The 25727-nt window shown below is 34.4% G+C and overlaps 1 protein-coding gene across 2 annotated transcripts; it reads right to left on the bottom strand.

Moving 5' to 3' along the window:
• Positions 1 to 929: 929 nt before the first annotated feature.
• On the bottom strand, positions 930 to 19705 carry LOC132168936 (NAD(P)-binding Rossmann-fold superfamily protein). 2 transcript variants are annotated; one of them, XM_059580033.2, is made up of 17 exons: positions 19561 to 19705; positions 18232 to 18486; positions 17974 to 18135; positions 17743 to 17793; positions 16967 to 17101; positions 16733 to 16756; positions 16511 to 16622; positions 15866 to 15991; positions 15671 to 15720; positions 13772 to 13930; positions 13593 to 13688; positions 13394 to 13509; positions 13143 to 13266; positions 11954 to 12067; positions 11702 to 11782; positions 10634 to 10792; positions 10232 to 10481 (listed from the first exon to the last, which is right to left on the bottom strand). In XM_059580033.2, exons 1-16 carry the CDS (start codon positions 19618 to 19620, stop codon positions 10646 to 10648), a joined length of 1812 nt encoding a protein of 603 aa, XP_059436016.2. In that variant the 5' UTR covers positions 19621 to 19705; the 3' UTR covers positions 10232 to 10481; positions 10634 to 10645. The 2 variants fall into 2 exon arrangements, with proteins under 2 accessions (XP_088367911.1, XP_059436016.2); XM_088511785.1 differs by lacking the exons at positions 10232 to 10481; positions 10634 to 10792; positions 17974 to 18135; positions 19561 to 19705 and adding exons at positions 930 to 1179; positions 17515 to 17557 and having other exon boundaries at positions 18232 to 18348.
• Between the last annotated feature and the right edge of the window lie 6022 nt (positions 19706 to 25727).

The following is a 25727-nucleotide window of genomic DNA, read 5'->3' as shown; positions in this document are numbered from 1 at the left end:
CCATGGAAAATTTCTTACATTGATTGGTTCTTAATTCATTGGAAACTGAGTCGCCATGCTGGCTTTCAGGGTTAAACCGGAGAAAGAGAAGAATGGAAAGTTAAAAAGCGCCAAAAACTGGCTCTGAGATGAAAATGCAGACATGGTTCAAGTAAGTCAGACAGCGTAGGAACATAACACTGATGTAAGGCTGATAATTCATGTTCGCACGTCATGTTCGAGTCATATTAAAGCACAGAAATAAAATTATATACATAAACTCTAACCTGATCCATTTAGATAAATATGTCAAACTTTTCAACTTTAATCTGCTAATTTAAATTTGAATTCATGTCAAGTTCGCAAGACGTGTAAAAACTTGTTAGCTCTAAATATTGCATGTCAAATTTAGGTCGTATTGAAACATATAAACCTATATAAGACAAACTTAACCCGACCTATTTAATTAAACATGTTAGACCAATCAACCTTAATTAACTTGTTAATTTCAAGTTAAGTTTGCACCAAATTCACACGTCAAATAAATAATTGCCGCTCTACAAGAATGTGTCTTAACATATATTTTTTTTATTGCAGAAAGTGTCTTAATATTGCTACTAGAAGTCTAAAACAGTGAGTGGTAAACGTGTTCACTTCCTTTTATTTTTCTCAATAAGCATAATTAAGTATACACACATTAAAAGAAAATGTATATAATCGTTAACCCTTTTTTATGTAAGTTGTTATATTCAACAATCCTCTTTTTTGATTCATCTATACATAGACATCAATTGAATGCAAAGCTCAAGAACATTATATTTCCTTTCCATGTTTATATATATATGTTTCTTTAGAAACCTCTCCTCCGCTTTCTCCCAACGAATGTATACATCTGCATTGATCAACCGTAGTTAGTAAAAGAGTTCCTCAATCTGCTTTACTGAGTCAATTAACATGTCAACAAGCACAAAGATTTTCTTCTCAAATCCTTACCAAGATTTTGTTCGGAGACTCTACATAGTAAATAAATATATAATCACCTTGCTTTAGCATCAGACTGGAACAGGACTTTGTTCCAGGATTTCTTTTCCTGTAAATGCCCTCCTTTAAAGTTTTGAAGTATACATCGTAGTCCTTCTCCGGAGGCAGATTTTCAGGGTCCACGGTGAAAGGCTCACTAAATGGAATCACACTTTTAACCTGCAGAAGACACAAAAAGGACATGATAATGTCCAAAACCCCAATAAGAAAGGGGATATGTCCAAAAGCATATCTTGGACACCTATATGTTCAACAGTAAAATTTGATAAGCTCAAGAGTAATAAGGAAGGATGACAAGTTTACATATTCTCCCACTTTCAGTTCATGTTATAGTCAGTCAAGCTTTTAATCAACTCAAAAAGAAGTTCCATGGTAAATAGTTAGCACTTGCCTTATCTACTCGTAGTGGAAAAATCTAAAGTGATCATCTAATTGCGAAAGGATTTCCAACTTTTTGTGTAGACAAAATGATCTGCAGACTATTTTTAAACATTTTTGGCAACCGTTCCTCAATTTTCCAAGAGAGTGCAATAGTGCACCCTCCAAAAGATTTTATCATTTATGTTAGAATGATGAAATTTGCCACTTTGGGATTACGATTTCAATAAATGCGATTTTAAAAATTATGTTTTTTAAATCACTACTTTTAAAATCACAAAGGCATTTGATAAAACATGTTCAATAGTATTTTTTTATTAAATATTTGTTATGAGAAATCATAATTTAGTTTAAATTCGCGCTTTTTCAAATAAGTACCTCATAACCTGCTTATAAAAATCGCAGATTTTTTTTCTATTTTAAATTAAGTGTTTTTTAAATCGTAATGCCAAATGCCTTATGTTTTGCGATATCTTTTAAAAATTCTAATTATTCTTGCGAAATCGTAATTTCAAACGTACCACGGTAAGGGACAGAAGGAAGATTATCAAAGGGTGGATAACAAGACCCTTTGAGCTTGAAATCCATATCATGTAAAAGAATTTGCAACCTGTTCTCTAACATCAATGGTGGAATCAGCAATTACGATTATAAAGGTTGCGCGAAGTAGTGATAAAATAGAATCAGAAGCAGCACTCGCCTATCTCTATAGGGGCTTACAGACAAGCACTCCTATTAATTTGTAAACTACATACCTCCAATTGGGTGGGAGGAAGAGAAAAAAGTTCATATAAGTTAAAAATTCAGATTTTATTTATGTATTAAAATATGGTTCTGTGAGTTGGATTGCATAAAAAACTGCAAGCATCCTTAGTAAAACTTGATCTTGATCAATATGCCACATGCTAATGCTTTATTCAGAATCACCTCAAACTATACCAACTAAGATGTCTAGCTATCACTAGAAAGTTGATAATATGCCAAAAAAGGGAAGCAGGAGTATTACAATAGGCTACGGTTACGACCTCTTGTGAACTCTCTGGAATTCCTGTCCGGGCCTCTCGGGAAACACTGTCCGGACACCCAATCGATCGTCCCATAGAAGTCTGTTGATCTCTCTGGAAATCGTGTCTGAACATGGCTTCTAGCTAGGTGTTCGGACACTCAAGGCTGAACAAATCTTTCTTTCTGCATTTCTTCAGACTAACACGCATTTTGAACCTATTACAATAAGACCCCGAATGAGCCAATCTAAAACTAACACTTACGCCATTTAGCAATGTCTTGCACACATCAATTAAAACTGCAATATTATTTATGGAAGCTAGCTTCATAGATAAAAGACTCCAATTGCTACGCCAGAAGTTGGGGGTAATCAAACTTGTCAAATACAAGAGTACAATGTGGAAATAATGTTGGAACTTATGATCTTTATTATAATACTATATTAAATCATTATTTTTTCTAAAAAGTTAAAACGATAAAATATAATAAATTTAAGTTATGTTCTGTACATGAAATGGCTATTCTATTAAGAAAAAAACATATTTCTATTAAGAAGGGAAGAACGTTGAATCGAATAGCCTCATGTTATACATTAAATTATTATATACACCCAAATTAATCTTGCATGTTTTGAACCAACTACTTAGAAAAAAAGATTAAGTTGGCAAAAAAACATTTTTAGCAAGAATAAATCATACCAGCGTGGTTTGTTAGAACAATTTTCCTTGTGTTATTAGACACTAAATCAACATGTTTGTGATTGCGTTGGATAGTTTAAAAAAAAAAAAATACTTTTAGTACTTAAAAAGCTGTGTCAAACAAAATGTGGCATGTTTGGTAAAAAATTTCAAAAATATTTTTTTGACATTTTTATTTTAAAAATGGTCAAAACTCATTTTTGGCAAAAACTTTAAAATGATGCTTTTGACAAAAAAATATTATTAGGTTTAAAAGCTCTATTTTCCAAAAGCAATCCAAACACGCCCTTAAACTTGCAAAAGAGAAAATAGATATGCAATAAAGCCTGCCAAAGGATACTAGTGGATAACTTTGATGCTTATAAAATCAGCAAAATGTACTTTTAGAATGTAAGTAATGAATTGCTAATGCACAAAGTTTTGGGTAAGAGACTAAAAGTTCATTTTTCCTGACTGTGAGTCATCTTTTATAGTGACTCGTTTTCAATTGGTTTCCATTGGTTACTTCATGAACTCTTCTCTTTAGGGTGACTTACCCACCGAAACAAGGTATTTTAAGTAGTTTGCTAGGGTACAACTCAACAAGGCACTCAAACTTTGTCTCCATAGAACTTGACAAAGCACTTATGTTTTGGTCATTTTTAGGCTTCTTGACATTCAAAAGTGCTTTGAATTTTTTTTTACCAAACTGACCTTTTTTTTTTTTTTTTTTTTCAAACGAGCTTTTAGAATGTTAAACACATTTTTAAGCTCAAATGCAATTACAAACATGTCTAATAATTATTCTAACAGAGTATACTCGTAATGCATGCGTAAGCAGAAATTAAAAATTGGTATTTTTAATCAATGCATGATCAAGTACATTCATGTTGCATTGATATTTTTGTCTTCCAAAATTTTGTAATTAATGTATGAATGCATGTGATGCACTAATATTTTAAGATTGTTATAACAACCCAAATAATGTCTGCAAGCCTGTTGTTAGCATTTCAAGACTAGGAATCGTGTTCCCCTCCGTTGCCACGAAACTTATAAGATTAGAATAATAAATGGAAAGAACATTCTTTAATGCAAACAATCTAAAATACATAAATGAATAGAACCCAAATTTGAAAAGTTAGTCAAAGTAAATAATTTTGTTTAATACTAAACGTACGAAAATTGCAAGATAAGACACGAGCAATGCTTTCGTGTGAGATTGACGTCACTAGCTAGTAATCCACTCATTCATTGAATACACAAACTACTCTTAATCCTGACCATGAAAATGCAGCCTATTCTTTTTTCCTTTCTCATTTCTATTTAAAAAGATTAAACTATTTTGTTTGCATCAACCCACCATTATTAAAAAAATGTACATTTATTTATAATGGTGAGTGGATTTTGACATTTTGTAGTGGTGGATCAGAAAGCATACAATCCAGACTTCGACCACGAGAGAGAATTAAAACGAGAGTAGTTGCCCACTCATTTTCAATCATTTTTTTATTTGAATATAATATATGTGTCAAAATAATATTAATAATATAATGATCAATATAATGTCACATCAGCAGTACAATAATTCTTTTAAGCTTTGAACGTACGCCATTATAATTAACTTAATATAAAGTAACATATAAATATAATCGACCCATAAATGAATATCTAATCAGATGTATGAAGAGATCAGGAATGTAATCAGATGTAATTTTAGAAAATGAAAGGACGTATTTGTAAGACTAGATTAATTGACGGAATTCAAAATATAATATGGAGATCAATAAAAAATAGAAAGTCTAATTAATTAAGTAAGCGATTTTAGAAACATAATTTTTTTTTTTTTTTTGTCGTTTTTCATATTTGTTTTTGAGTTATTAAATTGTTATATATACACACCCTTTTTTTCTTTTCTTTTTTTTTAAAAAATTTTTGAAAACATTCAAGCGCCTCCCATATATATAAAACACTTTAATAAGTACAACGTTAGAAAGAAGCAATATTAGAGATAAATTGGAAAATTTCCACCACGAAAGCATGCATATGTTCATCGCTAAGAGAAAGCGCTTCCTTTGCAAGCCGATGAGTTACTTCATTGCCACTTCGCCACACACACCATTTTTCTAGACAACCCAATGCACCAAAAAAAAAGAACACAAAATATTGTACAAAACACTCTTCAAATTGCTATATATCCACGTGACCAATTTGTTTTTTGTCTGCACCAAAAAACAAATGTTCATGCCTCAAGGAGAAAGATGGATAATTCTAAAAATTAAGAAACCTATTGCATTGTCCCAATTTGATTTATTCGACGTAAAATATTTTTTATATTTTTAAATATTTGGTTGTGTTTTGGGGAAGTTTGGCCAACCTACTGCGTTCACACTTGCAGCTGTAACATGTTGACTAATTAATCAAGCCTATTGGGTTACAATAATCAACTTAATTAATTAAGAAAAAAAATAAAAAACCAGATCATTGTCATTGACTTGTCATAATTAGTGTTATAAATCCTCTAAGCCTGATAGAAACTGCATTGCATTCATTCAGGTTGGATTGATTTGTTGAGGCAGAGTTTACGATTGAGTACTCTGTTCTTGAGTTATTATCTTCTCTATACAGGTATTTTCTTTGTCTCATACTACTCTTATTCATTCTGTTAAATTATTGATTAAATGATTAGATTTATCTCTTCCTATTAGTTTAAACTTTTGGTATAACTTGTAATTTAACATGATATCAGAGTCAAAAGTACTTGATTCGAACCTTGACTCTATCAAATTCACTACATCATCACTATCATCTATGTTAAATTGTCTGATAAATCCAAATATACCGATTATTATTAGAAAAATAATTATAACATTTCAATTTGAAGCATTCAAGCTAGCAAGCGAATTCCTAGCTAGCTTTGAGTTTAATTACTTGAAATTGCTTTTATTTCTGATAAATTACTTTTCGAAACTGTGAAAGAAAAAAAGATGTGGTTTTGGGGTCGCAGTTATTTTATTCAGGGTGCTATTTGTACGGAAGATTTGTCCCCTGTGGTTTTTTCTTTTGGGGGAAATTGGCATGTTGGGATTTGTCCAAGGATTACGTCTAGCATTTCACATGATGAAATCATAAAAAAGAATAAAAAGTATCTTTTCTATATATTTTCTTAATTTTAGTATATATATATATATATTCAGTATTTCAACCTGAAACCTAGCTAGTTCCGTAGTAAGTCATCGATCTTCTTCTGTTAGTGATGCCAAACCAAGAGTTCAGTTGGGTATAAGTCATGAAATTACTTTAGCGTCGGCTGTGATCTATGAAAGGGTTTTTATTTTTCGATTTTATGATGTATATGTTTTTTATCGTTAATTTTTATATTATAATGTTTATAGAGGATTTAGATTGAAGTAGAGTTTTAATTATCTATTATTTTGACAACAATATTGAACAGACGTATAAGACTTTAATAATAATAAATTACCCTTACAAAAGTCCTGAAATCTATTGAGAAGTAAAGGAATATATATATATTATATATTTTTATAATATATATATATTCCTTTACTTCTCAATAGATTTCAGGACTTTTGTAAGGGTAATTTATTATTATTATTAGAGAACGGTGGACTAACGCAGCGTGAGGTCGTGGGTCTCAAACAACAAGCAAGTAACAATTCTTCTTAAAAAACTCAAGTATATCAAGGATTTAAGGACTAAACATAGAAGAAACTCAACTTTGAACTTTGGTATTGAACAACTGAATAATTATCACAAAGTTACGTTCTTGGGTCTATAAATTAAAATATATAGGGAAAACTTCACTGAAAACTCTCAAACTTCCACCCGTTTTGAAACACCCCACATAAACTTCAAAATCTCTCAATTTAGTCCCCTGAACTTTCAATTGCTCTTAATTTGGACCCTTCCGCCAATTTTAGCCGTTAAAAATATAAAAAAGACCAAAATATCCCTGATTTTTTTTTTTTTAAAAAAAAAAAAAACATTTTGGAAGTTGGAATTTTATACAAAAAGCAGGGGTATAAACTTCATGTAATGTTCAAAATTTGACGGAGGGTAATTGAAAGTTCAGGAGACTAAATTGAGAGATTTTGAAGTTTAAGGAGGGTTTATCAAATCAGGTGGAAGTTTAGGGGTTTTCAATAAAGTTTTTCCAAACATATATTTATACGCCTCAAACTCCTAACCTTAGTAGTAAATGTAAAAAAGTAGGTTTAACATAACTGAGCTGCTTTTTAATTCGGACGGCACAGAGGCTCATTGGAACGAGTATGAGATAAAACTAAATAAAACACAACTCTTATTCTACGTTCGCAGGCTCGTTTGGACAAGCATTCTCTGTGGCTCTCTAGAATGTATCGTTCGCAAGCTTGTTCGGACAGGCTAGTGAACGAGGGCTTTTGTGGCTCTCATGGAATGTCTTGTTTGCAAGCTTGTTCCGAGGGACTAGCGAATAAGGCCTTCTTTGACTTCTTTCTAAACAGCTCGTTCAAACGAGCTTGTGAGGTCATTCGGACGCCCCTGGTTGACACTGATCTGAACACTTGCATCTGGTCCAATCATCCTCGTAATAAACTCTCATGCACTCTGATCTACACCAGAATAATTAATATACTATTTATTTCATTCGTTCTGATTAGATATAAGAACTTTTATAGAATAAGGCTTACGGGGCTTTTCTTAGGACAATATTAGTATATTGCTACCAATACATAGATTTATATTGGGTGACATATATATATACTTCCAATTATCATCAGCTAGAAGGGCAAATGGGCGCTGGTGCTAGTGCTGCTCAGAACAGGAGACGCCCAGCAAGAGGTCATGCCCAAGGTATTTCCTTCCAATTATCATCAGCTACTTAATTAAATAAAGCCATGCATATTGAAACTTCGAATCTCTGTGTGTGTTTGCATATATATATATATATATATATATATATATATATAGCTCTTTTTGTAAATTCATTATTAACTGATTATTAAATTTATAGGACGTATACGTGGTCTTACATATTCAATAGTAAATTTGCCAATCTCTTATAGAGATAGACAAAGACAGATGGAAACCAAAATCTTCATGTTTTCTTACGTTCTTATGCTGTCTATATCTAACCAATGTTTAGTTACTATTAGGAGTTAAAGAAAATGGTCCTTTGTATAAAATTTTAAACAGTGGATTTCGTTTTAATGTTCAAACACTAGCTAAATAATGTTTATAGCTATTACATGCCTAAACTATTATGGGTTTGATCTAATATCTTTAAGAATATTCTTAGATTAATATTCACCAGCTGTGCGAGACTAACTATAGTTATTTATCATAGTTGGGCAAAGGCGGCAGAATGCATACCCAAGGCCCCATGCCCCCAAGCCACCCAATCCAGGTCGAAGGACCATGAGTACTATTGGAGCTAGGGTTAGGTGGGTGGCGGTGAGTATTAGGGCTCGTATCTACGTCAAAGAATATTCAGTTCGCAAAAATGGAAAGTAAGATTGGTGCTCTCAGTAGCACTATATATACGAAGGATTTGCGTTCTCAGTTCATTTAAAGATCAGACCTATTTGTATTATATATACATGTGCTGTATTTGCTGTTTGAACGTACATCTTCGATCTATCATGCTTGTTTATTTTGTTTTCTACATACGTTAAGTATTTTGTTGGTTTTTATTAATGTCTTATGATCTTTACTAATACATTTCATATTTTCTTTTAATTACCGGCTGGTCGTACATTCTCTCTTAACTATATCATCCTTTTTCCATCAATTCGCGACAAAAAAAATGGACGTAGAGTCATGTGTTGTTGTGGCTTGTATTGCATGTATTTAATTTGAGTAATGTAAAGTAATTGTACTTAATGGTCTATCACGAAATTGCAAAACGAGGAAATTAAGTCTATGTTTTGGAATTAGCATATTTAGTATATATAAGACATCGAAGCCCACAAAACCCATCATTTTTGACAAATTGAAACAAAAGATTGTCCATTTCTGGGGCCTAACCATTGAATCAAGGGCCTGTCTACTGCAAGAGAGAATCTCTTGGTTAATCCAACGTCAACCAGCTACCAATTAATGCTCCAACTGTGTGCCCCATGGACAATTTCTTACATTGATTGGTTCCTAACTCATTGGAAACTGAGTCGCCATGCTGGCTTTCAGGGTTAATTAACCGGAGAAAGAGAAGAATGGAAAGTTAAAAGACGCCAAAAACTGGCTCCGATATGAAAGTGCAGACATGGTCCAAGGAAGTCAGAAGGCACAGGAACATAATACTGATGTAAGGCTGATAATCCATGTTTGCATGTCATGTTCGAGTCATATTAAAGCACAGAAATAAAACTATATACATAAACTCTAACTTGATCCATTTAGATAAATATGTCAAACTTTTCAACCTTAACATTGATGAATTCACGTCAAAGTTCGCAAAACGTGTAAAAACTTGTTAGCGCCAAATATTGCATGCCAAATTTAGGCCGTATTGAAACTTATAAACCTATATAAGACAAACTTAACCCGACCTATTTAATTAAACATGTTAGATCCATCAATCTTAATTAACTCCTTAATTTCAAGCTAAGTTCGCGCTAGATTCACACGTCAAGTAAATAATTGCCGCTCTACAAGAATGTGTCTTAATATATATATATATTTTTAGGTGTAACTTCACTGAAGACCTCTGAACTTGCTCCCGATTTGACAAACTCTCCCTAAACTTCAAAATCTATCAATTTAGTCCCTTAAACTTTCAATTACAATCAATTTAGACCCCTCCGTCAATTTTAGCCGTTAAAAATACTAAAAAAGACAAAAATATCCCTGATTTTTGTTTTTTTTTTGTTTTTTTTTTTTTTTTTAAATAACAAAAACGTTTTGGAATTAAGAGTTGAGTTAAAATTTTATACCAAAGTCAAGGGTATAAAAGTTCATAATAACGTTTAAAATCTGACGAAGAGGTCCACATATATTGATAGCAATTAAAAGTTCAGAAGACCAAATTAAGAGATTTTAAAGTTTGGGAGGTTTATCAAATCGGATAAAAATTCATGGGTTTTTATAGTAAAGTTACCATTTTTTTTTTTTATTTTAGAAAGTGTCTTAATATTGCTACTAAAAGTTTAGAACAGTGAGTTGTAAACGCGTTCACTTCCATTTATTTTTCTCAATAAGCATAAGTATACATACATGAAAAGAAAATGTACAATCGTGAACCCTTTTTTATGTGAGTTGTTATTTTCAACAATCCTATTTTTTGATTCATCTATACATAGACGTCAACCGAATGCAAAGCTCAAGAACATTATATTTCCTTTCCATGCTTATATATATGCTTCTTTAGAAACCTCTCCTCCGCTTTCTCCCAAGGGATGTATACATCTGCATTGATCAACCGTAGTTAGTAAAATAGTTCCTCAATCTGCTTCACTATCTAGGTCAATTAACATGGCAACAAGCACAAAGATTTTTTTCTCAAATCCTTACCAAGATTTTGTTTGGAGATTCTACATAATAAAGAAATATATAATCACCTTGCTTAAGCATCAGACTGGAACAGGACTTTGTTCCAGGATTTCTTTTCCTGTAATGCCCTCCTTTAAAGTTTTGAAGTATACATCGTAGTCCTTCTCTGGAGGTGGATTTTCCGGGTCCACGGTGAAAGGCTCACTAAATGGAATCACACTTTTAACCTGCAGAAGACAAAAGGACATGATAATGTCCAAAACCCCAATAAGAAAGGGGATATGTCCAAAAACATATCTTGGACACCTATGTTCAACAGTAAATTTTGATAAGCTCAAAAGAGTAATAAGGAGGAACGATGACAAGTTTACATATTTTCCCACTTTCAGTTCATGTTACAGTCGGTCAAGCTTTTAATCAACTCAAGAAGAAGTTCCATGGTAAATAGCTAGCACTTGCCTTATATACTCGTAGTAGAAAAATCTAAAGTGATCAACTAATTGCAAAAGGATTTCCAACTTTTTTTGTGTTGACAAAATGATCTGCACACTATTTTAAAACATTTTTGGCACCATTCCTCAAATTTCCAACGGAATGCAGTAGTGCACCCTCTAAAAGATTTTATCATTTATGTTAGGATGATGAAATTCGCCACGAGTCATTCAAATGATTTAAGCACAGAAGGAAGATTATCATAGGATGGATAACAAGACCCTTTGAGCTTGAAATCCATATCATGTAAAAGAATTTGCAACCGGTTCTCCAACATCAATGTTGGAATCAGCAATTGCAATTACAAAGGTTGCACAAAGTAGTGATAAAATAGAATCAGAAGAAGCATTCCCCTATCTCTAAAGGGGTTTACAAACAAGCACTCCTATTAATTTGTAAAAAGCTCAGATTTTTACAAAAAGTTCATATAAGTTAAAAATTCATTCAGACTTTATTTATGTATTAAAATGTGGTTCTTTGAGTTGGATTGCATAAAAAACTGCAAGCATCCTCTGTAAAATTTGATCTTTATCAATATGCTACATGCTAATGCTTTTTTCAGAATCACCTCAAACTGTACAAACTAAGATGTCTATCACCAGAAAATTGATAATATGCCAAAAAAAGGGGAGCAGGAGTATTACCTCAAACGTCTTATCACAAGCATATGTGCTTTCCAAAGCAGCAACACATATACGAGCAACCTCTTCTCTTGAGATCTTACCCTATATTTATTACATAGGCAAAAATTATTGTCATAAGAAATTGGAGCCTTGGAGGCCTAACAAACAATCCAAAAACTCAGTTCCAGAGCAAGTTCAGCTTATAGAACCCTCATGTTGGATATATTCTAACATTAATTAGTAAAAACTGAGATGTAATTTAAAATGTCGTACTGTTATATTGTCTCCCTGGTCAAAAATGAGATCTGCTCCAGCAGGCTCCTCAGTTAATGCACATGGCCTAACGATTGCATATGGCATTCCACTTTCACGTAATTCATCCTCCCCCTATTGCAGAATTGGCCAATGTAAGAAAATGAAAAGCACACATGTAGCTTTTACACTTTGGATCTATGGCTTACAGATAACGAAAGAAAAAGCATAGCTTATGGTACTAGAAGAAGACATGACATCAAGCTAATTTGAATTTAACATCTTCTCTTGCATTTTATTTATTTCATTTACTCTTTATTCACAAACTTATTTATTTATGTAACTAACCAATTATAGTCAAACATCACAGAACTGGCATAAGGTGGTTTAAGACAACTTTCTATGTATATCTAAATTGTGTTTCTTTTCCATTTCAGTTTGATTTGTCAATATTTGTACCAAGTTTGAGTTAGTATATTTATTGTTGGTTAGATGTAATTTTCTTATTTTACTTATAGTGGTGCTTCTCTAGGACACATTTTTATACTGATTTGCATCATAGAAACTATACATAAGTGAGAATGCTATCTTAGATATTACTTTCTTTCCCATCTAGACACGTTCAATTCATTTTCTAGGGAGCATATTGTCAACTCTAATAGTACAGAATGACAATGAATGTCTCAAGCCTTTCTTGCAATGAATTGATCCACTTGTTTATTCTATCAATTCAGTTTGGGAAGAACAAGTCAACAACAAAGAAAATTTTAATTGTCAATGACCAATACGATCGCAAGTTTGATTCACTCACTTGAAAAAGCATATACTGTTTCAACATGCATCAGTCTAACCATCTTTTTAATATTTGAATAGTATATGAACTTCTAATTGAAAATTACCTATATATGATTAAAAGTGCAATCTTGTCAATTAGTGCAGCAGATGTCAACCTCCATTGTTTTAGTGATATATTCAGTCTTGATTGTCTATGAATGTGTTCATAAAAGAGATCAATTCCCAATCTTTTTTTTTTTTTTTTTTGGTAGATGCACATTTGTGTAAGAATATCTACTAAACTTAAATAAAGTAATTAATATTTCTATCTTCTTTATATTTTATGACTACAAGTCAATTGGGTAAAACTATAATTATGACTGCAACTCAAATAATTATATCTTTATTAAACAGCTTGCAGGTTTTAGTTTTAAACCTTCAACTTGAATGTGAGAATAAAACCCAATTCCTTGTTTAAGCGGACAGCAGGAGGTTGTTTACTCAGATCAAGTCCAGGCCTTTCAGGTCGCGTAACTCCTGCTGAACTCACATGTACAAACCTACAGAAGAACAAAAGAAATTATCTAAAGCAGAAAATGCACCTAGCATACCAATTAGATTAAAGTGTGTATATAATAATAACAGTTTTAATAAAAAAAGATACCCAAATGGAAAGAATTGTTAAACCTAGAACATATAGGATCCTTTATATACGTCCGAATGCTTGATAATGGAAGCTGAAATGCACCTTCCACAAAAGTTGGATTCAATTTCCCATCATACTCAAACTTGCTGAACATGAGCTGCAGTAATTTGGATATGTCGGTCAGAAACAAGGTAACCATGCAGCAGAAAATAGACAAACAGTGATTAACCAGAAACATGCCTGCAATGATATAACACTGGTTGGGTCAAAAGGTGGGGCATCTGATACAGTTCGTGCTCGAAATATAGGCCTTAAAGAAGAAAATGGCAAGCGTATCTGCGTGGGAAAGGGCACATCAGTTTGTGAATTGTGATTATTAAATGCAACTATTTGATCAAGGGGTTTATAATGTCACTCACTGACTGCCATTGGTCTGCTACGGTGTCGAAGCTTGCTGTATAACCAACAGTGTCCCAATTGCGGCTAGTGCGAATGATAAGTTTATACCTGCGACCATCACCTTTAAGGCGAAGCTCCAAGCCCTCATATGCAGAAACATCCTCTGGGACTGAGAAATTCTGAAAACCAAATTCATGAGTTTTCTTTCCTTCATACAAGAAAGTGTATTTATAAATTAACTCATTCCAAAGGCCAGAACACAAACAAAGATAAGAGAGGAGAAAAACAAGAATTGAGGGATATCCATTGGGGTAGAAAATCCAGGAAAGTTGGGCACAAGCAAGACTCTCAAGGAAAAGCTTATTTCCCTAGATTTTTTTTTTAACAAAAGAAGCAACCTTTATTAATAACAAATGTTCCCTCATCCATGAAGACTCCACTCAAAGTAGAGATTTGGCAATTAAGTGATGTTTATCTTATAGTCTGGCCCAGAGCCATGGGAAAAACGGAGGGGGGGTGGAGGGGTCAGTGTTAAGGAAAGCAGATCCACAGGGAAAGCAACTCCTTTGTGCAAACAAATTATTGTCCATAGAGCTACGTGAATAACAGAACTATATGGAACTAAGCAGTCCAGAGAAACATAAAAAATTTCATGTCAGCAATGGATTGAAGGTTGTTACAGGTAATAAATCAAATGAAGACATGTTTGAACATCCTATAGATGAAATTATTGCATTCCATTTCCTAACAAATTGGGAGCATCAATAAAATCAGTTAAAATTACAAAAAATGTCACATCTTGATCAGCTGGACAAATGCCACCAACACTTCATATAGAAAAATGAATTAGGCTCATTTGAGATGTCATGGAAGACCATTTATCAGCATATACACATTGAAAGGAGTCCAGACCAAGGATCAGAAAAGGATATATGACACAGGGTTATGAAGAAGTCAAGATAAATCATTAGTCAGTGTTCAGGAAAGGAGATCCACAGGGAAAGCAACCCCTTTGTGCTAACAACTTAATGTCCATAGACCTACGTGAATAACAGAACTATATGAACTAAGCAGTCCAGAGAAACATAAAAAATTTCATGTCAGCAATGGATTGAAGGTTGTTACACGTAATAAATCAAATGAAGACATGTTTGAACATCCCATAGATGAAATCATTGCATTCCATTTCCAAAAGAATCAGGAGCATCAATAAAATCAGTTAAAATTACAAAAAATGTCACATCTTGATCAGCTGGACAAATGCCACCAACACTTCATATAGAAGTATGAATTAGGCTCATTTGAGATGGCATGGAAGACCATTTATCAGCATATACACATTGAAAGGAGTCCAGACCAAGGATCAGAAAAGGATATATGACACAGGGTTATGAAGAAGTCAAGATAAATCATTAGTCAGTGTTCAGGAAAGCAGATCCACAGGGAAAGCAACCCCTTTGTGCTAACAACTTATTGTCCATAGACCTACGTGAATAACAGAATTATATGAACTAAGCAGTCCAGAGAAACATAAAAAATTTCATGTCAGCAATGGATTGAAGGTTGTTACACGTAATAAATCAAATGAAGACATGTTTGAACATCCCATAGATGAAATCATTGCATTCCGTTTCCAAAAGAATCAGGAGCATCAATAAAATCAGTTAAAATTACAAAAAATGTCACATCTTGATCATCTGGACAAATGCCACCAACACTTCATATAGAAATATGAATTAGGCTCATTTGAGATGGCATGGAAGACCATTTATCAGCATATACACATTGAAAGGAGTCCAGACCAAGGATCGGAAAAGGATATATGACACAGGGTTATGAAGAAGTCAAGATAAATCATTAATTATATTTTTACTTATCAAAAAAAAAAAAAGAAGTCAAGTTAAATCATTGCATTTTACCTTTGTTCTGATACTAGTAAAGCCACCATTGTTTGCAGTGGAAACAACACCTGGAGAAAATACACCAAAAATTGCTAAAGAAATGAATAAATTAAAGCATTTGGAGATTGAAAGCTACTCGCCATGTCCTCAAGGAATTGCCTCCAAGAAAATAAAACACAGACAGAAAGTTGGAAGTTTCTAACAAGAACAAACCTTTGAAGACCCCAGTTGGTCCACCAACTTCGCTGCCTGTTAAATCAATCTGAAATGTGCTTTCACTAACTCCTCCCATTACAACATCATCTAGAGCACCCCAAGTGAGTTCTCTCAAATTATTATCTGCAACATAGGAGCAGGAAAAAAAATCTAAATGTCAGACACATTTGTGTTTCATGAACAGATAATGAGCAACGACATTCAAGATTTGGTTAAGTTTCAAAGCACTGATGACCTCTATTAATTGGTCTATTGAGCTACCTAACCCACACAGTCAACACATTTTCCCCCTTATGTAAGAGAGTATTGATAATCTTGGATGAATTGTTATTGAATAATACCAAATCTCTTGATCTCTTGTAGGGTACAAAACAAACATGATAGAATTATAAACGTTGTGCACAAAAAGGCCATGTTATAAATTAAATTTTCATATCCACGTTTTATGATATCTATAACTTAATGAAATTTTGTTTTCATTGTGCTTCTTTCTGGCATACTGCACATGGACTTGATTGCTTTGCAATGTACCTTACTTCAGTTTTATTTTACTCTTAACCAGCGTAACCACATGTTTAAGGACTCAGTCAAATGCAAAATCTTGGTTCTAGATCACAGATTTTCACCTAGAAAGTGGCGTACCTTCAAATCCAAATAGTAGTTTTCCCTTTCGAAGTCCGACACTCCCTTTTACAGCATTGATTAAATTTTTCATCCCAATGTATTCCACCATTTCAGGAGAATCACCTTTTATCTGCTCTCATCAATTAAATAAGGTCTCATAGTTATCCAGTGCCACGTGTTTGTATAATTTGCAAAGTAATGGGGAAATGAACTTCCAATTTGAGGAAAAATAAAACACACCTCCGGTTCAAAGAACTTGATTCCCTGCACCAAAATATTTTGTATCGTGTTAAAGAACAACCTATATTGTGTTAAAGAACAACCTATGGAAAATATTATGGCATGTATACAACTTTCATTATTAATAGGCCCACCATATTGGATGACAATGGGATTGATATTCTAATTGAACTCTTCCACATCTATATGTGAAACTATGAGTTTTCACAATCTTAAAAGCTTTCAAAAACATACTTGGCTGTATTTTGCCCTGTCAGGAGTGTCTCCTTCCTTTGGCCCAACAATGACAGAGACGGCATTAATAACTTTCCTCACTCCTTTGAAATACTCAGGGACCAGAGTGCTCTCCTTAGTAATGTCTCCAACAATCTGAGATATTGCAGAAAAGGGCACTGTTGGAAGCATAGAAAGTAAAGAAAGAAAACACAATCAAGTTTTCATATAAAATGCTCATTACATACAATAAGGCTGAAAGGCTCTAATTGTTATTGCATTTTCGTGTTAAGCAATATACTAGAAACATTTTGGTGGGTTATTAGATTAAGAGACTCTACTGAAAAACTTGAGAGTATCAAATATCAAAACTCTAAAAAGATCATTTTTTTTTTCAGTCCAAGGAAAAGTAGCACAATTAGATATCTAACTATATCGGGACCAGATATGAATTCAAAGACTTCAGAAGAAATTTTACATCGAAGTACATAATATGGATGGACATGAATAATTTTACTAACAGAGAAGGTGGAAATAAACCCAAAATTTGGAAGTCCATCCCACCATACTTGCACAGAAAACATACATCCTCCAGACCCGTCATGAGTTGACCTGATTATCAATAAATGGCAGCCAGAAAACTAAAGTTGTCGATCATATTACTCTATTCAGGAATTCACCCAAATACAACATTTCAACACAAAAATTTTGACGAAGGCATAAAATTAATCAGTTGGAAAGAGAAATTTCATGCAACAATTTCATCAAAGTATGAATGTAAATGGTAGCTAGCTCACCAAGTCAATATCTGGGCCCAACATCCTTCTTGCCTTCTCTTCATTTCTGACCTGAGAATTTTTCATATGAGAGTGGGGATATACATCGAAACAAGTTAATAGGCAGTATTGTACACCGAAAGTTTTAAGAGAGAATGGAAAATTGTTTTCTTGAATAATGCTACACTGGCTTGCAGCACTTTCAGGTAAGCATGCATTACAAATACATTAGGAAGGTAAAAGCAGAAATACCAAAACTCGGACTGAAAATCCTTTCTTCTGTAAGATATCAACTACTCTTCTACCCACACCGCCAGTAGCTCCAGCTACCAGGATAATACCGGAAGTATCCATGGCCTTTTCTGGTTTACTAGGTGATGGACTGGATAGTTTCTCAATCAGAAATTCAAAGAACTTCACAATTCCACAATATTTAATTCTTGTTAGTAAGGGCAAGATAAGCTTTCCATGTTAGATGTGATCAAAATTATAATAGACACCATGTCTGACCTTAGCAGGAGATGGGGGTCCATTGAAAAAATATATAGTTTTCAAAAATCTACCGAAGTCCCAACTCTGCTTAGCAGCTTCTGCTGATATGGATCTGCTCTTTGTTCTTGAAGAGAGAGAAGCTAAGCTTTTTCGGGAAATAAACGACTGTGGTCTGTCATTAAGTTGAAGAAATGGTTTAGGAAGCGGAGAGGACGGTAACCAAGGATGCAAAGATTTGCTCGAAAATTTTCTATCATATGGTGATGAAGAGCCCTGCAGTGTCAATTGATTGAGCCATGCAAGTTAAACCAATCACAAATTTGAAGATGCTGGAATGTAAAAACTCAAGCTCAACTTTAATCATGCAGTAAACTTTAGTTTAGTGATAAAGATGTAGAATCGAGATATAAACATTTGTACATTTCTCATTCTCATTAAATGTCATGGACAGTATTTTGGGCTTCAATTCATCTGTCATTTTCCAAGGAATCCTGGACATTGTGACAGACTCCGAATAAAAATTAGAAATGGATGAATGCCCACGCCAAAATAACAACAAATTACGGATATAATTAGGAAAAATATTGAAAGAACAATTTGGATATACTTTAGCAACACACACACACAGAGCAGCATAAAAGATGCAATACAGAAAGAAAAAAAATAAAGAGAGAAAACATCCGCTTGATTAAAAATGATTAGGAGTTGTTCCGGAACTTAACAAAATGGAAATGATTTTGGAAATTCATATTACTAGTCACAAATTAAGAGATTCCTTAAAATAGTATTGGGTAGCATAAACTTGATTATAAATTTGAACTGAACATGATAATTTCCGAACCCATCTCCTTGAAATGGGAAGATTTAAACAGTAATAATGTCAGGCTCCGTGCTCTAGTAAAATCAGTTGAACATTGCAGCAAACATGATTTGTGTCCGGTCGACATAACCGTGCAAAAATTACTCACAGGAAGACCAAAAACTAATTCAAAAAAGACAATATTCATACTGCTAAGATTGTTTCTAATCTACCCTACTCTTTCTGAAACAATCCCAGATGAAAAAACATACCCAATTCAATTCACCCATCATCCTTCCATATTTTCAATATTGTATGATTACCTTATACACATTTAACATACCAAACACTCATTAGCTTTGTTTTTCACACAGCTATTTTTCTTTACGTTTTCATAGACTTTTCATCTAACCGAATAGTTTACCATTAAGACTGCATCTTTGAGTTTTGCACCTTTTTGACGAGAGAAACTCTTAAATGTAACAAAAGAATAAGAAATTTCATCAATTTTTTTTTTTTTTATCTTTTTATTTGGGTGTGGAGGTTACCTGAAGGTTGAGAACAGAGGAAGACAAAGGCGACGATATTTGGATAGAACAGCATTCCATTGCTTTTCGGAGAAAGAGAGTTCTTGAATTGCTTGGGAACCAACTTTTCTGTAGTTGTTGTTGGTGCTGATATATATGAAGTGGAGAGTAAATGTAGACCACACACGCTAACAGTTACTTTTGGCTGCAATTTGGAGAACCTTCACTTCTAGAGTAGGCTGCAACGTGGAACCGCTTCATAATCATTTCCTTTTTCTTTTCTTTTTTTCATTAACGCATTTGTAGCTTTCCTTAATTAAACAAAAATTTAAAAAAAAATTCCAGAGTTTTTTTTTTTTTTTTTTTTTTCAAAGCAAATAACGAAAGAGTTGCATAGTAGGGGTGGGCACAGGTTGGATCAGACCAGGTATTGGTTATTTTGGTATTTGACCCGCAAGTTGCGGGTATTAAAAATTAGATCCACAACCGGGCTGACTATAATGAACAATATTCGTCGGGTTTCGAGGTGTGCGGGGGTGGGCAGGTCGGAGCGGGGAGGATGGTGCGGGTTTGGGCCAGGTATGTGAGTATGGGCATCACCCAAGTTCCAGAGAAGAGTGCCACATATGAGAGAGAGTGAGAGAGAGAGAGAGGGAGGCGAAGAGAGAGAAAGAGAAAAGAAAGAAGAAAGAAGAAAATGAAAGAAGAAGAAGAGGTGGCTTGAAGAAAGAGATGGGTTATTGTTTGTGGGTATTAGGTTTTTAGGTTTAGGGTTATTGAGGGGGCGGGGCGAGTATCCAGAATTTTTTCAAAATGCTACTCGCCCCAGCTAGCCTGCGCTGGTATCTTAATATTAGACTTGGATCCGAGTTTTTTGTGAGGAAAACTGGGGGAGATGGGGTGGGCATTGCGGGCGGGTCAGATATTTGCCCACTTCTACATAAGGGGGTCATTCCAATTCTTGATATGAAAGGAAGTGAAAATGGGAGACTAATCGAGAATGCTTTCAAACACAAGGTTGGAAACGGCCCATCTGATTACTCACTATACACTAAAAGTGCACTACCATTAAAGCAAATAACAAATGAAAATGAAAAAACATAGATCCAATCTTTTGATGCGGGCAGCACAATGGGGACTTCACTAGCGACAGTAGCAGACGAGAGACATGTGGTGGCAGCCTGAAAAATTTTACACTTGCAAATTAAAGACCTCTCTTAACCACAACAACGAAACATTACAATGAAACCAACACAGAAACATATTAGATCCGAGCACTAAAACAACCAAACGTGAAAACTAAAAAAATACAAAAAAAACAGGAGCATTGGTGGAAGGTGAGGAAGGCGGCAAGGTTATGATTGACGATCGGCGAGTGGGACCCACGCACCACTGTGTGAAGACCACTCTTCAGCAGTGGATGGCAGGATACAACAAATGGATCTAGCATACCGGTGTGAGGTAGTAGAGCGACTGGAACCAGCCTTCACGCATCGGTGCGTGTTGAACACGCTTCGATGTATGCTAGCCGAATGAAGGCAGGGCTAGCAGCGCCTTGTGGCGATGAGACCCATGATCTTGATGGTGTGGTGCGCGCAGGGGTAAAGCTTCCTCAAATGGACAAATATGATTTTGAAAAAATCAAATCTCAAAATTTCTAGAAGGGGATGGATTTGAGGTTGAGGATGGCTGGAGTTGGCGGTGAATGGACGGTTGACGGTGGAGGAGGAAATGACGGAGCTGTTGATACAGGATAAATCGCCAAAAGCGAAGGATAGGGCCTTCGATGAGGCAAATGGTGCCTCCAAGAAGGCAATTTTAGCCTCAGAAGAGGCAAGAAAGGAGCGCCCGGGCGGGGGGATTGATCTTTGAAGGGGCCAGTTTTTATTTTTTATTTTTTTTATTTTATGTTTTCTATATATATATATATATATGATAAACACAATTTAAAATAGAAATGAAACAATATGATAAACACAATTTAAAATAGAAATGAATTGTTTCATTTCCCAAATGTGTGTAACAAAAATTATATCAGGCAACTTCATAAATATGTACCAATATTGATATATTAATAAGATAACATGTAGGTACTAGTGTAAAAGGAAACAAAAATGCAAGAATGAAGATTCTTAAAATTGCAGCTTACGCACTTTTAGAGAACTAAAATCACTAAGGCCCCATTTAAGATTGTGTTTGAGGGGCTTAAAAGTGCGTTTAACATTAAAAAAGTCCGTTTGAAAAAAAAAAAAAAAAAAATTACTCGTTTGGTAAAACAATTAATTTTTTTGTTTTTTTCATCAATATAAATACATGTCTCATTGTTGGACCGTGATACACAGCACGCGGCGTGCCGCGCAGGCCAGTACAAATTTTTTTTTTTTTAATTTTAAAAAAACAAAAAAAAAATTTTGCACTCGCATGCGTGGAGCGCCGCGTGCTGTTTTACTTCAACCCTCATTGTCTTGTGATCCAGTTGTCCTTGCAACTTGCAAAGAAGTAATATAATGCAAACAAAAAAGCAACTGAGAGGGAGAGAGCGTTTGAGAGGGAGAGAGAGCGAAGGAAAGAGGGAGAGAAGACTTGTACGGTGTGTTGGGGAGGAAGAAAGCAATTTAGAAAGTCAAAAAATTCTGTTTTTTGGAGGGGCCATGCTGGCATGCTCATATAACTCAAAAAATACTGCCTACAAATTTTTTTTTTAAAAAAATTTCTTTGGGGGGGAGGGGGGGGGGGGTTGGTCGATAGCCACTGCTGGCCCAAATGTGCTCCGCCACCGCTCCTTGGCTGCGGGAGAAAAAGGGTGGGGATTACTTGAGGAGAGAGAAGAGAGCTTTTTGCCCTATAAGAGCATTCCCAGCAGACTCCCTATAAGGGAGTCTGTTCCCTATATATAGGGAATATGTCTAAAAAATCGCAAAAAATGTCCCCAGCAGACTCCCTATATTGTTCCCTAAACAATCAGATGCTACAGTAGAACCCAATGTTTTGGGTTCTACTGTACCGATCCTGATGAATTATTTAATTCTAAAAACACTCTCTCTCCTCTCACGGCTATCTATGCACGCAATCCTTCTTCTTCGTCTTCGACGTCTTGCTTCCTCTTCTTTGTTCAAGCACGCCGAAGAGTACTCAGGCGGCGGCCACAAACTGGAAGTTCATGGATGAGTATCAGAAATCGCCGAAGAGTACTCAGGCGGCGGCCACAAACTGGAGGATCTCTAGTCGTGGAGTGCTTGCTTTGGATTGAGGGTTGATCTGCTTGGGATGGCTTTCGATTAGAATCATAATATGGGTTTCTTTGATTTTTGAAGGGAAATTTTGGTTATCATGGTGATTTGGTTTGCTTAGGGTGTTCTGAAATGTTGAGATGGGTCCTTTGATTTACCAGGTTGAGATGGGTCCTTTGATTTTGCAGCAAGGGCAGAGGACCGGCAGAAAGAAGAAGATGGAAAAATTTTGCAGCAAGGACTGGTTTTCTACCGACAGAAAGAGGACCTGCAGAAAAAATTTTCCCTTCCAGCAAGGGCAAAAAATCCAAAGTAGAGGGAAGAAGAAGATAGCTACGGGAAGAAAGAAGAAGAAAATATGAGGGAGAGAGAGAAAGTTTGTTTAATAAATTAAAAGAATAAAATAAAAAAGTAAAATAAAAAAAATAATATTTTAATGATATAGGGAATGACGAAGGGAAGCTACTGGGGTGCATATTGACATAGGGAAGCATAAAGTAGTTTGGATCCTTAAGTTTAGGGAAAATGACAGGGAAGCTGCTGGGAATGCTCTAAGCTGGTTTCCAAATTTGTTTTTAAGAAAATTCCAGATTGTAATGTATTAAAGTTGCGTAAAGGGCGCAATTTCGAAACTACCCTGCTGATGTGGCAGCCTGGGCAAACTTGGTTGGCCCAATGAGATTTTGATGTGGATCCAGTACTCTTAATCTTATGGTGTGGAGATTTTTAGGTAATCTTAATTGATTAAAAATCCGCATTTTTTTTTAAAACAAAATCGATCCCCAGTTATTCTAAACTATTTAAATGGCCAAAGATATTTTTCCATACGAAAAAAAGAGAAATGTTAGGTTTCTCATGGTGTTTTTTTAATTTTGGTGTTTTCATAATCCTACATTGATATTATTTTTTAAAATAAATACAAAGGACCGGTGGGGTAAGTTTATTTTAGAAAACAATATTCACATAACATTATGAGAATGCCAAAAAACACTAAAAGAAATCGTAGCATTTTTTTTTCATAAAAAAAATACGGAATATTTCATCTTTTAGATTAGTTTTGGTAATATGAGTTCCAAGGTGCGTGAACGGGAGTTCAACAAGTTCTACCCGCTTTACGTTATTTTGGACACCGTCGTCCTAAAGCCTCCCGATATGGATGATGGACCCCTTGTCGCCTTCAAGGCGGGTTTTCACTTGCCTTTCCCTCCTCCTATTTGAGAGATATATGCCTGGCTCAGCCTTCTTCCTCAACAATTGACACCGAATAGCTAGTAGATTTTGATTTCTTGGAGCGATCTTGTGGTCGATGAACTTTGGCCACCATAATAATCCCAAATATTAATTAGCCCATGATCACACAAATTGTTTTGAGAGTATTATAAGTAATGAATTGCTAATGCACAAAGTTTTAGGCAGAGACCAAAAAGTTCCTTTTATTTGGCCGTCTATTATCTTTTATAGTGACTTACTTTCAAAAGCTTCTTGTTGGTTACTGCACGAGGTCTTTTGAGTACTTGCCGAATGTACAACTCGGCAAGGCACTCAATAAACCTCGTCTTGGGTACACACTGGGAAGGGCACTCAAAAAACTTTGCCTCCAATATAACTTGACAAGACACTTGATCAATTGATGTCAAGCAAAAACTAAAATTGTTCTGACAAAATATAACTATAAGCAGAAAATTAAAATTGAATTATGATCAAATACATGCATATTGCATTGATATTTTTGTCTTCCAAAATTTTGTAATGTATGAATTCATGTGATGCACTAATATTTTAAGATTGTTTTAACAGCCCAAATGATGTCTGAAAGCCTAGCCTGTTGTTAGGATTTCAAGACTAGGAATCCCGTCCCCTCCTTTGTCAAGGAACATTTTTTAATGCAAACAATCTAAAATACATAAAGGAATAGAATTTTTTTTTTTTTTTTTTTTGAATAATTAGTCAAAGTAAAGTAAAATTTTTTGAAAATTGTAATTTAGTTTAAATTCGCGTTTTTTCAAATAAGTACTCCCTAGCCTACTTATAAAAATCGCAGATTTTTTTTTTTAAAAAAAAAAAATTTTAAATTAAGTGCCTTTTCAAATAAGCACTCTTTAGCCTGCTTATAGAAATCGCAGTTTTTTTTTCCTATTTTAAATTAAGTGCTTTTTAAATCGCAATGTCAAATGTCTTACGTTTTGTGATATTTTTTAAAAATACTGATTATTCTTATGAAATCGCAATTCCAAACGCACCACCCTAAAGGACTGAAGAAAGATTATCAGAGGATGGATAACAAGACCCTTTGAGCTTGAAATCCATATCATGTAAAAGAATTTGCAACCTGTTCTCTAACATCAATGGTGGAATCAGCAATTACGATTATAAAGGTTGCGCGAAGTAGTGATAAAATAGAATCAGAAGCAGCACTCGCCTATCTCTATAGGGGCTTACAAACAAGCACTCCTATTAATTTGTAAACTACATACCTCCAATTGGGTGGGGGGAAGAGAAAAAAGTTCATATAAGTTAAAAATTCAGATTTTATTTATGTATTAAAATATGGTTCCGTGAGTTGGATTGCATAAAAAACTGCAAGCATCCTTAGTAAAACTTGATCTTGATCAATATGCCACGTGCTAATGCTTTATTCAGAATCACCTCAAACTATACAAACTAAGATGTCTATCACTAGAAAGTTGATAATATGCCAAAAAAGAGGCATGCCGACGGTTTGATTTGTGAAAACGTGTGGGTCCTGTGGGATGACTTAAAAAGTCAAAAGTTAAAAGAAGTCCAATAATGATTCAAGAAAATTCCAGGCAGACACTACCTTAGATGCTGCTGAAAATTTTCTCACTTGACTGGGTTATCCAATCAAATCTTGACACTCGGCATAAAGGTTGGTTTCGCATATATAGGTGCACTAATGATTTGGATATTGAAAATGACTGGGTTATCCAATTAAATCTT

Source organism: Corylus avellana, chromosome 1 (genome assembly GCF_965113065.1).
Source record: "Corylus avellana chromosome 1, dhCorAvel1.hap1.2, whole genome shotgun sequence".
Taxonomy (NCBI): domain Eukaryota; kingdom Viridiplantae; phylum Streptophyta; class Magnoliopsida; order Fagales; family Betulaceae; genus Corylus; species Corylus avellana.
Note: the sequence above shows the minus strand (reverse complement) of the source record. Positions and strands in the feature narration are given on the sequence as shown.